Raw genomic sequence first — 16,365 nt, forward strand, 5'->3', positions numbered from 1 at the left:
CAATCTAACAATAATGGTGTAAAGAGCGGGGGGGGGGGGGGGGGGGGGTGATCACCTATCTAAAGGAGAAGTCCAATGGCAAATCTACAAGCTCATAAGCTTGTGAGCTTATAGATCTGCTATTTTTGAGGGGCTAGCCCCTCATATACAGGTTTAATGTATGTTTTTAGTTCAATGTTTGTTTTAAAAACGCCATCGACAATGAAGGGAAAATCTACGTCATCTTGTCCCTAAACAAACATTAAATGCCATTAACAATAAAGAGAATTTAATGTTTGTGCTGGCACCCCTCACTTCACACGGGTGTGATTTTTATATAACATGGCCATCTTTACTTTAAGCAGTAGGCAATTGCAAAATGTACACAAACAATACCATGTTAACCAGTGTCAAGTTTATACAGAGGACGAGGGAGACCACTAAATAATGCAACAATGTATTTAAAGGCCTTTCCAGCTCTTATAGAATACAAAAACGGCTTAAAAACTGGGGAAGAGTTGTGACTTGAGTGTTGCCTTTCTGTTTTCATGGGCATATAAGTGCTGTAAATGTATTGTACAGTGGTCTCCCACTCTCCCTCCTTGACTGTTTTGCTATGGATCTTTTTGGGGACCATAGGACTCTTGGACCAAGTACTCTAGCTTCTTACAAGGTCTACAAGTCAAAGACACTAAAGGACCTCAAATATTTGTGCAATGAGAGTTGACGTCTCTGAATCTGGCCATGAAACAAGCTGGAAATAATGAGCCACAATATTAGAGCACTTCCTTTTCCAATTGTCACAAAAGTAGGTGGCGTTAAGTACAGTAGGTTCACAAGACTGCTCCCTCATTAAATAAAAATAAATATGCAATGGTTCACGTAAAAAAAAAAAATAATGGCTTCAGTCTGACTTTCTGGGGAAATTGTGATGGACGCACCCTTGCATTGTGTTTGAACACCAAGGTTGGACAATACTTTTTGAGTTCAGTCTCAAATAAATATCATCTTCCCTTCAGATTAACTCTGTCCCGTCTGACCTTTAAAACCTCTCCAAAGACTCCAAGGAGACCATTGGATCTTCATCCAAGTCTGGGTGATTAGGTTGGGGGAAACAGACAACCCAGCTGTCTGTCCTACTTTCTCTCTTTTTTCTTTACTGTAAACAAAGCCCACATTGACATCCCCAGGAGACCACAGACATGCCATACGGCAGGTGATAGAATACATGTATAGGTCTGAATTGAGATGGAACGATGACAATAGCTTGTTCCAGGAAATGGTAAACTGAATACAACCTCATTAGCAAATATAAAGCTGGTGAACAATAGTTGTGACCTAATCGGCTGTGGCTTCGTTTACCTTAACTTAATGAGAGCAATATTGTTAGTACTGATACAGGTGCCTGTCACTGCCGAGTGACAGCGAATGGAGATGCGGTGCATTGTTTTCCGGTTATAGGCTCTTGGGGGCTGACAGACCAGACAGGACCCCCTCCAGTGCTGTCTCATGGGAATAGGCCAATATGGAGAATAACCACCTGCCCGTGTGGTCACTGACCCAGCAGGTTTATCCCTGAATGGATTGTCATTGTCTATACTGTATTCTGTGATGAGATACTCGCAAACAAAACAAAGATCACACTGTAAAGTCCTGGGTGATAATGGAACTCAGAGTGTACAAATGTAACCAAAAGAACCAGAAGCCACCCTTAGGCCAAGATTCTCACTTGTCTTCAGTTTAAAGGCACTTTGTAGCTTTTAAATTATGGTACTACTTTCTTTAATCACTTTAACCCTGCTGTTTTTTCTCTCTCTCTACCGCCTAATCCCTGTATGTGTTGTGTTGCATTGTGAATTTGTAGATCTTCTACTGCCCCAGAATAGTGACAATAGGGTTCATGTGGATAATTTCACTTCAATGTTGTAGCTGTTAAAATATATTGCGGACCTCTAAGAATAGCAATTTCGGTTGGTTCAAAGTAAACAACTGCAAAGACAACAAATCAATCACTGTGAGCCAGAACCCTTACAGTGGATGGGAATATTCCACTGACAATATGCACTTGTGTCTGATGACAGCCATATCTAACCAGCAAAGAAATATTACATCCTCGTTCCTCTTTATCGAGGACCACGCCAACTGGAAAAGGGTGATATCAAATGTAAATATATGCCAGTAAGCCTGTGGTGAATTTCAAAATTTAGGCCCACATTTTCTGTACGTCAGTTGGCGCTAGCTCTAACCGGTATTGCTACTGTGTCAAACTTGTGATCACATCAATTGCACTGCCGAATGCCGATGAATATGAATGTTACCACCCTCAAAACTGCAGGCCTTGTTCGATCAAGGAAAACCGGAATTCAGGAAGTCATCTTAGACTCAGCTGGACTCCTGGCTTAACGCCGTTTATTCCTCCTCAACCGTCAAGATTGGATTCACATGGGTTCCTCAGTCTGTCAGACCCCAGGAAGCTGTTGTTCTTCAGGCTATGTTGTGTTGTTTCCCTATCAAATGATTGATTGTTTCCGACACTAAACAGCTCACTAATCCTGGACTCGTTTTCTGCCCCCTCCTAGTGTGCCGTAACGTGCGGACACGTCACCTTTCCATTTCTGTCACTCCATGGGGTGGAAATAATGTGTTTTCCAGGTGGGAGCTCAGAATCTGGGTTTACAGTAAATCCTGCTCATCAACTTCTGGCCACAATAATCTGGCCACAACACTTACCCCATCGATCATTGATACTGGCAGAAATGTTGTGCACACTCGGCTCCACAAAAACACATCAGGCGGTGCCTAGCGAATCTCCCTGTGGTACACCACTTGATTGAAAGCACAACATAAAGCTGCAAAAGGATGCAAGCGCGCGTGTGTGTGTGTGTGTGTGTGTGTGTGTGTGTGTGTGTGCGCGCACGCACGCGTGTGTGTGTTACTTGAAATGTAAAATCAACACCTTTATAGGTTGTTTCTTTACATTTTTTTCACCCAGTAGTTCAGTAAGGCCAGGTTTATTCTGTCTATTTTGATCTGGTGGAACTAATTAACTGGTGAAGGTGGTTGGCCTGTGTCGTTATTGTTGTTTCCTCGAGTCAGACTTTCTTAACTGACTCAAGGATGTTAATTATCCCTTCTTCCAACCACAAAGTCAGCCCTTTTAAAAAATATATATATGAATTAAAGCCACCTGCATGTGCTCTTGAAGGAGAGTAAGGTGACCTTCACACCAGAAAGCTTTACTGCGATTAAAACGAATCCTGCTGCACATCGTCGGAAAGTGTGCTTCGTTTGGCAGGTGTGAAGCCTCATTCGAATCATAATGCGCATCAAACATCAAAGAACCGCATTCTACACCGCCAAAAGAACAGGGCTTTCGCTTCGCTTCAAAACGCAGCAGAGTGCGGATCACTGCAGGTGTGAATGCAATCGCATTAAACATATGGGAATGAATGTACCAATGTGTGTACCAATAAAGATGACCCGTGGACACACGTCGTCTAATGAAGAGATAGAAGCCCTTATTGCAATATGGCCAGACCATCATACAGGCGTATATGCTGAAGGTTACACACACGGACAATGCAGTGTACAGGATATATACATATAGCAAGAGAATGGAGCCATTCTTCTCTGTTGGATAGGAGATGTTTTGCCCTGCCAGAATGTTATTGGCTTACCAAAATAAATGGACTTACTTGCCATTCCAACCCCTGCTCTATACCTTTGTTCCATGGCTTGGAATTTCCTACAAGAACTTCAGAAACAATTATATAGTGTAAGAATGGAGAATTTGAAGGACTTCTAAAGGCCTATTCATACTCATAGTTTTAGGTGACAACCAAAACGGTGGTTAGTAAAAACAGAGAGAGCGGTAAAGCACTTTACCACCACGACGTGGTGGTAAAGGAATAGTGTAAGAGTTGCAGAGTGGACCAAGTCCAAGAATGTAGATCTTTTTTGTATTTATTTACCTCCAAAACTAATGAACAACTTATTTACCGGATTGTCACAGTCAAGGTCTGAGGCAAAACATAATACTTAAAATAAAAAAATACTGGCCAAAATACACTTTAAAAAAACGAAACTAAGAAATAAGCACTTGACAACTAAACAAATACAAAAACAAACCAACCAAGAACTAAAACTGAAAACAGGCTATATGCTTTCCCTGAAGACCCTGGCAGCTCTCCCTTGGTGTTGTCTACTTGTATGATGAAGTAGGACGTCAATTTACAAAAAAAGAACATCAAAAGTTATGGCGCCCACTGGCCAAGTGGTCCAGGCGCATGCCTCATATAGGCTTTGGCCTGACAGCGCATCGCGTGTTCGAGTCCCGTTCATTGAACATTGAACAAGGTGGACTCTCTTGTAAACAAGTGTAGTGCTTTATTGGGTCGTCCAATCACAGTTAACAGTTTTTGTATTGAGTTGTGCTTGAAATGTACTGTAATTCTGCAAACTGTTAAGAAATACTTCAATCAATCAAACCTTTGTCTCCCCTTCTCTCTCTCCCTCTTTCTTGACCATCTTCACTTGATACTATCAATAAAAGGGAGAAAAGCCAAAAACTAAATCTTAACATAAAAAGTTGAAATGATCACAAAATCACAAAAATAGCTCATCCCATATTGTGCAGAGGTAAGGTAAGAGTTCGGTAAGAAAGAGTGGATAAGGACAATGGCATTTGCATGTTGTGACATTTACAATGTGATAAATAAGCTTTAAGGAGTCTACCGCCCATCGTCTCACTGAATGAGATGAATGTAGCCGAGAGGCGTCAATGGTGGGACATGCTATCAGTCGAGATGCCCCCCTCAGGTTGTATAATCAAGATGGATGTCTTGCAACACCTGCTCTCTCTGCTCTAGTGAACTACATGTACTGGTGGTCGTGACGCTCCTGCACTGGAAAGTGTTACTTTAACTCTTTAGAGTGTACAATTAACTCCTCCATTCTTATGTGTCCATTTGGTTAAAATGTATAAATTAACACTCATCATCATCATCATTAATCCAAATAGCTTGAGATTAAACTAGTAAATGATGCGTATCTCAGGATGCACATAAGTGGATCCAATACAATGTGGATTTCAGATTTCTATTTCTATGACTCCTCTATGAAGTACAACTCCAAATTGAAAAAGATGCCTCCATGTTGTATGTTTTAGAGAGGGCACAAAGGGGCAGGAAGGCTATCTAAAATAATAATGACGAAATTGAATTAATTAAAACAAAAAATGTAAATGCATTTATTTACAATCAATGTTTGTAGAGTGAAATGTTCACACCTGCTCAGCCCAGAACTAGACTAGTCATTGGACTCATTTGAAGATGAACATGGGTAAATGTCTAGGGGTAAAAGACACATTGACAGGAAAGAGAAGGAGGTATGATGGTCCAATCAGTTGGGACAGTGTGGGCGGGGTCTTAGGGGCAGGGAGGGCAATGGAGGCCATGGGCTTCATGGCCTCCGTGAAATATCCAAATGTTCCAAATGAAATAAAATGAAAGATTTAAACCTTCGCATATGCATTTGGCCCAGGCGTTGAGACAGAAAGATCAGTTCAATGTACTTCTATTACGCATGTCCAAACACTACCTGACAATGACGGAGGGATGGAGAGATGAAGAAGGACAGAGAAAAGGCATGGAGAGAGGAGGGTGATGATGAGTGATCTGTAGCATGGTGTGCTAGCAGAGCACTAATCATGGTCCCCGGCTGGAGAAACACACAGGCGCCTCTCAGGTTATTGAGAGATAATGGGATTCTCAGGGCCACCAGACATACGGCTAAAGACAGAGATGAAATTTGAAAATAAATAATGCAAAACTCCTTCTCTCTAACTGTCACCACTCACTTACTGCGTGTGTGTGTGTGTGTGTGTGTGTGTGTGTGTGTGTGTGTGTGTGTGTGTGTGTGTGTGTGTGTGTGTGTGTGCGTGCGTGCGTGCATGCATATGTGATTATGTGTCCATGTGTATGTTGTCTATGGGGCTATATGACTCAATTATGGAAAGATGGGAGATGTGAAGCTATTAATTGTTGCTGTGGGAACGGAAACAATGGCAGCTTTCTAAGAGCCAACTAAGTTAACACACTGCTGGGAATTCTGTTTTTCTTTTCTTCTTTTTTCAAACAAAGTCCCCTTGCAACAATTTCACTCAAAGATATTCAGTGACACGTTTGACCAATTATACATATTATTTATGGAAAACTGAGAGAAAGCGGGAAATGCATGCATTAAAGCATGAAGTGTGTGTGTGTGTGTGTGTGTGTGTGTGTGTGTGTGTGTGTGTGTGTGTGTGTGTGTGTGTGTGCATAAGACAATACGAATAAAAGCAGCTGATAGGGAAGAGGAACTGAAGGCTGTCGTATTTGTGTTTAATTAAAGCTTTGATGACTAATTCAAAGCAGCATCCCCCCCCCCCCCCCCCCACAATTAACAGGGGGCTGCTCTAGAATTTCACGTTGTGTGGGGCATTTACGTTTCCGCCAAGGAAAATACCCTCAAGATGATGTACAGTACATTAACCAGTATCTTTTCTAGGCCCTTAACATGCCCCGTATCAGGCAATGACTGCACATGTCAACAATCTTCATTTGAAGAAATAATTATGTACCGTACTAAATCATCGTAGAGTGTAGTAATTTAAAATGTATCTGCCACACACAGAAAAATGTATAAATCATATAAACCAACGATCAGAGGGAAGTGATGCAGAATAATAAAGAGAGGAAATGATACAAATGGTACAATAACTCACTAGACAGTTGAAAGGCTTCTCACACTCCAGTATTACACAGTTACTGTTGCATGAATTCTCTTTGAATTTTGCGTGTAGGCTACCATGAAACAAGCCTCCGAGCTTGTGAGACCCCCGGCCAGCACAGAACAAGACAGCATCAGAAAATAACCATATAGCCTTCTTAACATCTATGACCCCAGTGTCCAGAACTTGCCCAAGGCCGATCTAGCATAAGACCCTGTCAACCATCATTCACATCAAGCCACAATGACATCTGTCAAACCAGTGTCAGTATTGACAGAGGGGGTGGGGGTGAGGGGGTCATCCATTTGTTTATTTGTTTATTTTCTCTCAATGGTCAGGAGTCTCCTGTTTGCCTATACTATGTCTCCTTCTATACATCAGTTGGGTGACAGTGAATGGACTTTGTGGAGCCCTGCATATGCGCACTTAAAATAGGACTGGGTCTATAGGCTAAGTGCGTATACACATAAATGCACGCTGAAATGCCTGGTGTAGCTGGGCTATATCACATTATTTTTAACCCATTTTGGGCGGGAACCACTTTTGGTGGTTTAAGCATTATGATTATGTCATACTTTAGCTATTGAAAAATAGCAGATCTAGAAGCTCATAGCGCGGCACTGCCACATATTGTGAAAATGTGGCGCAAATCTTTGAATATATATTCTTTCAGAGCGAACGTTTTTAACTCAAATCTTTGCTTCTGGGAGGTCCCTGGAACAACATATTTTCAGATGGGGTCGGTGGCCAATTACATATAATGTTTGGGGTCCTTGACATGAAATATTGACATGAAAGACGTCAGGACTAAATGGGTTAATATTGTTTCTAGAAAAAGGGGGAAGACTTTACAATTGTATTCTGTTGGGGAGTTACCAATATGACATTTTGAAGAAATGATGCATTAACACCAGATGGCACTGGATAATGTGTGACTATGACTTGTTCCAAGTCAATGAATCAATTAGGTTGTGGTTCAGTAACTCTCAGATTGGAAACATTCATATTTTTGTCAAAGGGGGCAGTGAGTTTCTCGGCATTAAAAAGCAGGCATTGAGTTTCTTTCACCACGAATAAAATGGCCTTCTACTTTGACATTATGTGGATCAAGCCCCCAGAGCAGAGCTGGCCAACGTTGAAACCCCCGAGCTGAGCCCTGCTAGTCAAAGCTGGCAGTACAGGTGGGCGAAATACATTCATTGCTTTGTGAACGTGTGAGGTGACGTGACGTGACGTAGGAGGTACCAAGAGCAGTGCGTCATATAGGATCCAACCAATTATATCGAGCCAACAGAGGTACTTCCGGCAGACTTACGGGAACTTACGGGAGCTTCAAAACGCCACTGAGCAACTTCCATTGAAATTAATAGCCGGGGGGCGGGGCTGTCCGCTCTCTAGTTTATATATATATATATATATATAACTCTATGATGTGGATGGAGCTCGAGTATTATTGAATTCCTACTCAATGTATGTATATCTCATAAAACATTACACTATAAAACATTAAACATCTCCTCCAGGCCATGAAGGACGGGCCAGAGATTATGTTTTCACCGGATTTTGTAAATCTGTGTGTATGTGTGTGTGTGTGTGTGTCCTGCTTGCAAACTACGAACTCATGGTTTCAATTTGGTAAATCTCCAGAGCATTATCATGCACAACAGTGATCATATCCTCTTTAATATTCCCCTTACGCCTGCGGCCTCTACCCCCAAGAGGCCCTCAGCAGTCGGCACATTCGACCCAACCCCTCCCCCCCCCCCCCCTTAAATTATCAAAAATCCTCTCAGTCATCAACAAAACCACAGGTTAATGACCATGTCCCGAGCATAAGAAGGGCATGTAAATTAAAATTAAAATGTTTGTTTGTTGGAGAAACATGATGTCATGTGACAATGAGCATCACACACCTTTTTGATCGTCCATTCCGTTTTGTAATTGGCCTCCTAATTGTTTTTCTTTCTTTTTTTAATGCACAGAGATGGGGCCATTGTCTGTCATTTACATTCCTGTTCCGACTTGTGTTCACAGTCTAGCCCGATACAAACTGAACAAAATAATTGGCACTTGACCTTTCCCACCACTGCCCTGTGCCTTTTCAAACACAATGCCAAAACAATGCCATCACATGCGCAACAGAGACATGATTAAAGGAGGGAGGGATGTGCGTGCCTCCTGGTGGAGATTATCACAACACTGACGACTTTTTAAAACTGGATGTCTTATTAAAAGGCTCCCACTGACATCTTCATCATTCTAAAGCTATTGCCATTATGATTCTGGGCAGATAATTTGCACCAATAACCACAGAATCACTTTAATCTAAAACATTATCTCGTCTTTTACAAGCTAAGAGAGTGATAGCATTGACCTGGAAGAGGCCAGACAAACCAAGTATTACACAGTGGTTCAGGGAATTGTCTTTATGTTTACCTTTGGAAAAGATTACATACATTCTTAAGGACAAACAAGAGATGTTTCAGGAGGTGTGGGGCCGTTTTATAAGATATATTAAACAATCATTTGTCACATTTAATGGATGAAGCTGAAGAGGAGTAGTGCTGTTGTCGTTTTTCTTTTTTGGTGATTGTTGTTTTGTTTTCTTTGTATGAGTAATTTGGATGAAGCTGAAGAAGTAGTGCTGTTGTTTTTCTTTTTTGGTTATTGTTGTTTTGCTTTGAGTAATTGTCTTGTAATGTTCATTGTTGTTTTTTGTATATTTCAATTGTCATTTGTGTGGAAAAAGGAAAATCAATAAATACATTGTTGGGAAAAGAAAAAAACATCTCAACATTTCCCCATTTACCTGTTTGTAGGAAACATACAGTTCACCACCAGTAACTGCATCTGCCTGCCCATTACTAAAGCAGTGAAGATCCTGGGGTTTGGAGTAAAGCCTGAGGGCTTCATTATACAGTAAGTCATCCAGGAAAATGTATTTCTCGCTCTTAAAAGCTGCACATAGGGGTTCCTAAGAGGAGCTGATCTCCATAGACCATTGCTTATGACGCCTGTTTGCTGTGTTATGCGGCTTACTTCCTAATGGTTTTTTTTTAAACCAATGGTTCCCCCATTTTTTCATGTCAAAGACTCCTAGATGTGTTTGTCTGCGGACTCCCATCTGAAAACATTCTGTGCAGGGACCCCCATACACAGATTGGATATCAAAATAATACCAATCCAGGTTTTTTGGTTTTGAACTACGCCTAATCCAAATCTAATCCTCTCGGATAGGGATTACATGTCTTGGACAATTGGGCCCTGTGGATGACCTATAGTATAGGTAGAAGAAATGTGGTGCAGCTAAATTAGTATAGGTCCTATACTAATTTAGCTGCACCACATATTTTCTCTATATGTGCCACCATTAGGCCACTAGATGTCTCAAGATCTAATGCAGATCCCAACCATTGAGTAACTGAATGTAGTAGAGCAGTGGTTCCCAAAGTGGTCTAGGCGTCCTTGAGGGAGTTCCAGGGGGTCCCCAGTTCCAGGGGGTCCCCAACTTAATGATAGTTAGGAACCAAATGGACCCTTATGGGTCTGTAAAGTGTAAAAATGGAACCAAAATGGACCCCAACAGGTTCAGTTGTACACTCCCAGAGTTAAATTAACTTTGATTTTACAATATAAATTGGGGTCTCAGAGATAGAAATGCCATTAAATGCATGTACAATTGGGGGTCCTTGAAATTAAACAGGTCGAGAATCAGAGCCGTAAAAATCTTCTCTGAAGGGGGTCCCTGGCATATGATATCAAATGGGGGGTCCAATGGCTGATTAGTGTACATTTTGGGGGTCCTTGACATGGAAAAGTTTGGGAACCACTGTAGTAGAGCCATGGGCCTTTTAACATGTCAAAACATTAGCACAGGCTTTGTAACCGCAATATCATCATAGCATGCCCATTTCTGTTGTAATTAATTGGACACTATTAATGTGTTCCAGTTCTACAGTGCAATTAGCGTAATTCCATAGACAGAACATATGACTGAGGCAATTGGATGTCAGTGAGTTTTCTCTGGTCATACTGACACTGTGTTCTTTTGCAAGGATTACAGAGAAGAGGGGCAAGAGAAGGCGAGAGAGGGGGAAAGAGACGGGGGAGGAGGGGATATATTATTTTGTCTGATTGGGATTGCATTAACTAATTCATGCAAATATCTCTGGTGTGGTTTATGTATTTAGCTCCAGCTAACTTTATTTGCATGAATGGCTCATTTAAGATCCAACCCAATGTAAATGTGACATGCTGGAAATAATAATATGGCAATACTTTATCCATACATTGAGTCTGATGTATTTGTTTAATATTTGTCTTCTTTATTGTGATGATTAAAACAAGAGGAAGGTTGGGTCGGCATAATAATACGATTGGTTTATGTATGTATAACTGGTCCTAGAAAAGTCTTCTATTTAGCAGATACCAGAAATGCTGCCACACCTATTTAATTTATTGTATGTCTGTAAATGTCTTTTTTAAATAAAATGTATTGAATTGTTTCCACATAAAGATGAATCGTAAATGTATACAAATAAAGTAAGACAAACTAGAAAGGTATAAATTAAAACACATTCTGTAATGTCTTAATGAATTGAATACAGGACCATGTGGAAACATAACAAGCCCTTAATAGGGGTTTTTGTGTTATCCTTTTAGCAGTATAGAACTAGTTGTATAGCCTTACAGTTAGCCTATAGCCAGGATAAGTCACAAAGCCAAATTATATTCCACATGAGACTGATGTTTAGCCTATAAAAGCGTGACGGGACTTTAATATTTGATGTTATTGGACCTGACAGCACATTGAAAGCAAATAATTAGGCTATAGGCTTAGGCCTATATAATTATGGTCACTTGGATCCCCGTTGACATCTTCACTGACGTGACTTCATCTGAAAGTGATTTTTTTAGGCTATTGCATGCCATTATGAAAACTTCGCCTCGCAAGAGAGATGTTTAATTTAATGGACTCAAAACAAATGCTTGCTGTGACCATATCATATTAAATTAATTAATCTATCGCATCTCTCCTGCTGCTATGAGTCCATTATGTTATGCCGAGACGCCGACGTCACATACCGTCGTATTCTTGGTGCCATTGACAAGAAATGTGTCGTGACAGCCATTATTTCTAATGAAACAATGATTTGATTCTATTACATTATCCTGGCGTCGTTGCGTGGCAGGTGCAAGACAGCCAACCGTATTGTATAGGCTACATATTTGTATATCCTATTACTTTACACTCCTGTCACAATTGGGAAACAAATTACGCATGCTGCCTCCATCATGGATCACGTGGCAGGGCCCCGCAACCCCCGCTGCGCACGACTTGGTGACATCAATGGAGACGGTGAATCCCGAGAAATGACCACAGCGCCCCTGAGCGCCGTCTTGTATGACGAAGTGACCCGTGGGTATAAATGTGGAGACGCACAGTGTGTCCGCTCACACCTCTTGACTTGGCCTTTCCAGGTCATCTATCTATGATACATCCACCGCTGTGAGGAGCAAAGCATCTCTTCCATCTGGGGCTTCAACACACTGCCGCATAGCGCACCAAGCTGGGGGATTTGAAGCATTTCCAAGTAAGTTTTGTACGTTATATTGCAGACTTTGTAGCCTATAGGCTACACTCCACCTCCCACTGTTCGTTTAGTATAGTTAATTAATTCTAACCACAGTATTATACAATTCTAACCAATCTCGCAAGAAGATGGAAGGAAGGTTTAATTCAACATTGAGAGATGCTTAATTCTGCGAAACATCTCGGCTCTTCTTTTATTAGCCTCTGATTTTCCATTTCATTGTGTTTTTTTTCCTTTCTTCCATAGGACCAGCTCCATTTACCATGAAGTTGACTTGTCTTGTCATCTTGGCTTCTATAACGGTGTGTAACTTAACCGTGTGTAGAGGACAGGGTGCCCCCGAGGATGAGACGAGGGACCGCAGCAAGACCATAGACGACATTATACTACAGAGAGCAGAGAGCCTCCTGTTACGTTCCATTCTGAAAAAGATAGAGAATGACGATGGCTCAAATGGTGAGTAGGCCTATAGGCAATTTGTTGGGGTGTGTAGGCTAATTTTCACGCAACAACATAATCTAAATCGGTGCATGACCCGGAAACATTTAAAAAAGACTCCAAAATGGATATGCATTTGACCGCAGAGCCCCATTTGAAAATATGTTGTGTCTTTGAATTGTACTATCTGATTGGTCTTTAACAATGTGTTAAAACCGTTCCACGTTTTGCTGGGGGGGTGGGGACCCCCTGAAAGCCCCTCGAGGTCCCAAGCGGACCTCACTTTGAGAACCAGTCCAGAATCAATGATATTCATTTGCAATAGGCTATAAATATACCAGTTTCAATTTCACAAGCCTAATTGATTATTAGGCTAATTGCCTATATTCAAGTAGGCTAAATTCGACAAAATCATGCGCATCATGATCATCATCATATGTTCTTGATAAATATACATGCTAAAACATTGTGTCTAAATAACACAATGAAAATAATAATAAGTAATAATAATAATAAAATGCGTGTGTCATTGTTAATTGAATGTTGCCTATATATAACCATATCAAATGGACCCTAAAAAGGTTACATGCGTAAAGACGCAATTTACGCGCAAGTGACCGAATGTCAGAGTTTGTTGTAATGGAGCCTAATGTAAATGTTCCACAGAGGGATTCTCCTCTCAGCCAGAGTGGGTGGAGAAACGACAGCATCCCGGCAAGAGATACTTCAGCCAGGATCTGGAAAAACGGCAGCATCCGGGGAGAAGAGAGGAGGAAGACGACAACGACGAAGAGTTCCACGATCTTCAAAGGAGACAGCACCCGGGCAAACGCGAAGATGAAAATATGGACTCGTCGTTAGTCGAGTTGGACAAAAGACAACACCCTGGGAAGCGCGTCTCAGCGATACTGGACGAGGTCGTGTCTGAGAACCCCACCGAGCTCCTCGTCGGTGAACTTTCCAAGCGCCAGCACCCAGGTAAGAAGCGCGACTACGAGGACGAGACCGAAGGCTGGGAGTCGGACCAACAAGAACTCTTGGAGAAACGCCAGCACCCCGGGAAACGGGTTTCGGATAACACGGTTATGATCCCGGGCGATTTGGGCACAAACAGTCCATGTAACGCACTGGACCCTGTGAAGTGCAGTCAGGCCAACTTGTTGCTCCACTTGTTACACAACTTTGCCATGCAGCAGGGTCGCGTTGAAGAGAAGAGGCAACACCCAGGGAAAAGGTTTGCGCCCGAAGAAGATTTGGTAGAGCCGGAGTAGTAGCCTGTTAAATGAGGTTTGCTGTGTGTATGAGCTGCTGTAATGTAAACAACTAAATGTGCATAGGCCTATTAATTAACCATAACGAATTATTTGAAAGGTTAATTGTAATATTATGCCTTTTGTGCCATGGTATTTTTCTTTGGCAGTTGGCAATTCACTTTTCTCTCCATAGAGCACTAGTCTAAATGTGCAGTGATACGATATATTTCGTTTATTTTCGAGTATTGCAAAACATTCATCTGTTGTTTCTTTGGAGAGCTTGTGCGTAATTACGCACCGATTACGCTCCTTTAATTGTTCGATATAACGTCAGTGCCTAATAGCCTATTCTATAAAGGGAGCATCCTATTGAAATGATTTATGTTTATTCATCTAGTTTGTGTTAATTAAAAATAAGATTTACAAATATAGGCCGTCAAGTGTCATGATCTACTAGACCGAAAATGAAAGCATTTTGAATACATGAGGCTTTGGTGAGCGATGTCGCCTGTAGGTGTGAAGATTAGGAAACATGCTTTTGCCTATAGCTACTATAGTATACTCAAACTTTGAATACGCATTCATTTTAAATTTAAATTCTTTACCTGATTTGGGTTATACCGAAAATAACGTCGCTGATCTCAACAGGTTCAGCTATTGTCAGCGCGTGACACCATAACTAAGGGTGGTCACGTTCATATAGAGACCGTCTGTGGCAATTATTATGCCTATTTATTTTATACTAAATATATTTAATAACACAGCTGAATAATGTTTGTCTTTGGTTCCTTTTCTACACAACGGTTTTTGCATTATGTATTTGACATTTATGTATTTTGTTATACACAGTACAGTTACATTCCTTTGCCAAGGTTATCTGCCATGATTATGTTACACAATAAAATGCATTGGTAAAGATTGCTGTCATGCAGAATTCTAAAATTGTATTATTAACTTTCTGACTCCCTAAGTGCACCATCCTCAGTTGGTAAAAGTGTTTAAAATAACAGAGCAATTACAATCCAGTCCCACCTGCTGATTAATGCATGTCAATAACAGACACTTTGAGCTTCAGCTTAATTGGCTTCAGTTCAGTCCATGGCGCCTTGGGAGCATTCACTCACAGGCCTTGATCAATATGCAAATAGTTCAAATTTGAGTAAGATGGAGGCCTTACAAAACTCGCAACTGAAGAATATTTTAAAGTCAATCCAATTAAAAAAGAATAGTCTGGTTCCGTAGGCCTATAGGTTACATATACCGTTTCCAAAGTGAGTCTTGTTTGATCCCACACAGTCTTCAGACGGCAACATTCTCCCAGCAGAATAATTGCCCGTCTTTTCTGACTTTACAGACATTGATGTGCACATAGCGCATCAAGATCACTGGACTGTATATGTTTGTTTTCCCATTATGTTCCCTACATGTTGAGATTGCATTTTACTATCTGATTGGTCTTTGAATGTGTGTTGTTTGCCAAAGACATATGCCGTCAAACAAATTTAGATTCAAGTTGTTTACAGGTAAAGGTTATCTGGAAACTTTGTGATGGCCATGTTCAATGAGGGATGGAGGGGTGAGGGATGAAGGGATGATCATGTGAGGTTGAAGATATGAGAATTAGGGGATGAAGCGATGTGAGGATGAAAGAGTGAGGGTTTGAAGCAAGGGATGAGGGAAAGAGGAGATTTATTGATGAGGATGAGGCGATGAGGGGATGTGAGAAAGATCCCTGATACTTTGGACTCAAATAATTGGACTTCAAGGATGTGCAGATGACTGGCCCAGCTAGTGGTCCACCCCAATGGACTTAACCACAGGAGTCCCTCAGGTTCAGGCAGGGCTCGTTTCTGTTTTTGCTCTACGTTAAATAATCTTTCCTGAAAATAGCCGACCTACAAGCTTACAACACGTGGCAATTAACGCCTATACGTTATAGACATTTTCTGCAAAGCTTTTTAAAGTGGTTAAGTTAATCCAATTCACATACACATTACGCCATTCAAAACGAAGCAAGCAAGCAGTTACACTCAATTTAATTATAATAAAAAGACTTGACATTCAAGGATTTGGTAGCCCCCCTAAACAACCCTTTATGTTATTTATTTCAAGGACAAGGACAGTGCTTCAATTTAATTTATTTTAGCTTCCAAAAATAAATGCTAACGTTTCGGCATAGTTGGCCTTCATCAAAGAGTTGCTCTGGTGAATGTCAGCTATGATCTGCAGTTTCATCAGGTACGCCAAATAAGTCAACTGACCTATAATGTCATGCGACTAGGGGTGCTCCGATCAGGTTTTTGGGACCGATCCAGATCACCGATTTTGTTTC

At 41.1% G+C, this 16,365-nt stretch overlaps 1 protein-coding gene across 1 annotated transcript; it reads left to right on the forward strand.

Annotated features, from left to right (window-relative positions):
• Nucleotides 1-12,245: 12,245 nt before the first annotated feature.
• trh (thyrotropin-releasing hormone) lies at nt 12,246-14,909 on the forward strand. Its single transcript, XM_080764099.1, has 3 exons — nt 12,246-12,342; nt 12,589-12,798; nt 13,447-14,909. The coding sequence occupies exons 2-3, from the start codon at nt 12,606-12,608 to the stop codon at nt 14,049-14,051; spliced, it is 798 nt and encodes a 265-aa protein (XP_080620225.1). The 5' UTR covers nt 12,246-12,342; nt 12,589-12,605; the 3' UTR covers nt 14,052-14,909.
• The last annotated feature ends 1,456 nt before the right edge of the window (nt 14,910-16,365 follow it).

This window comes from Protomyctophum bolini (assembly GCF_963924005.1).
Source record: "Protomyctophum bolini genome assembly, chromosome: 5".
NCBI classification, from domain to species: Eukaryota; Metazoa; Chordata; class Actinopteri; order Myctophiformes; family Myctophidae; genus Protomyctophum; species Protomyctophum bolini.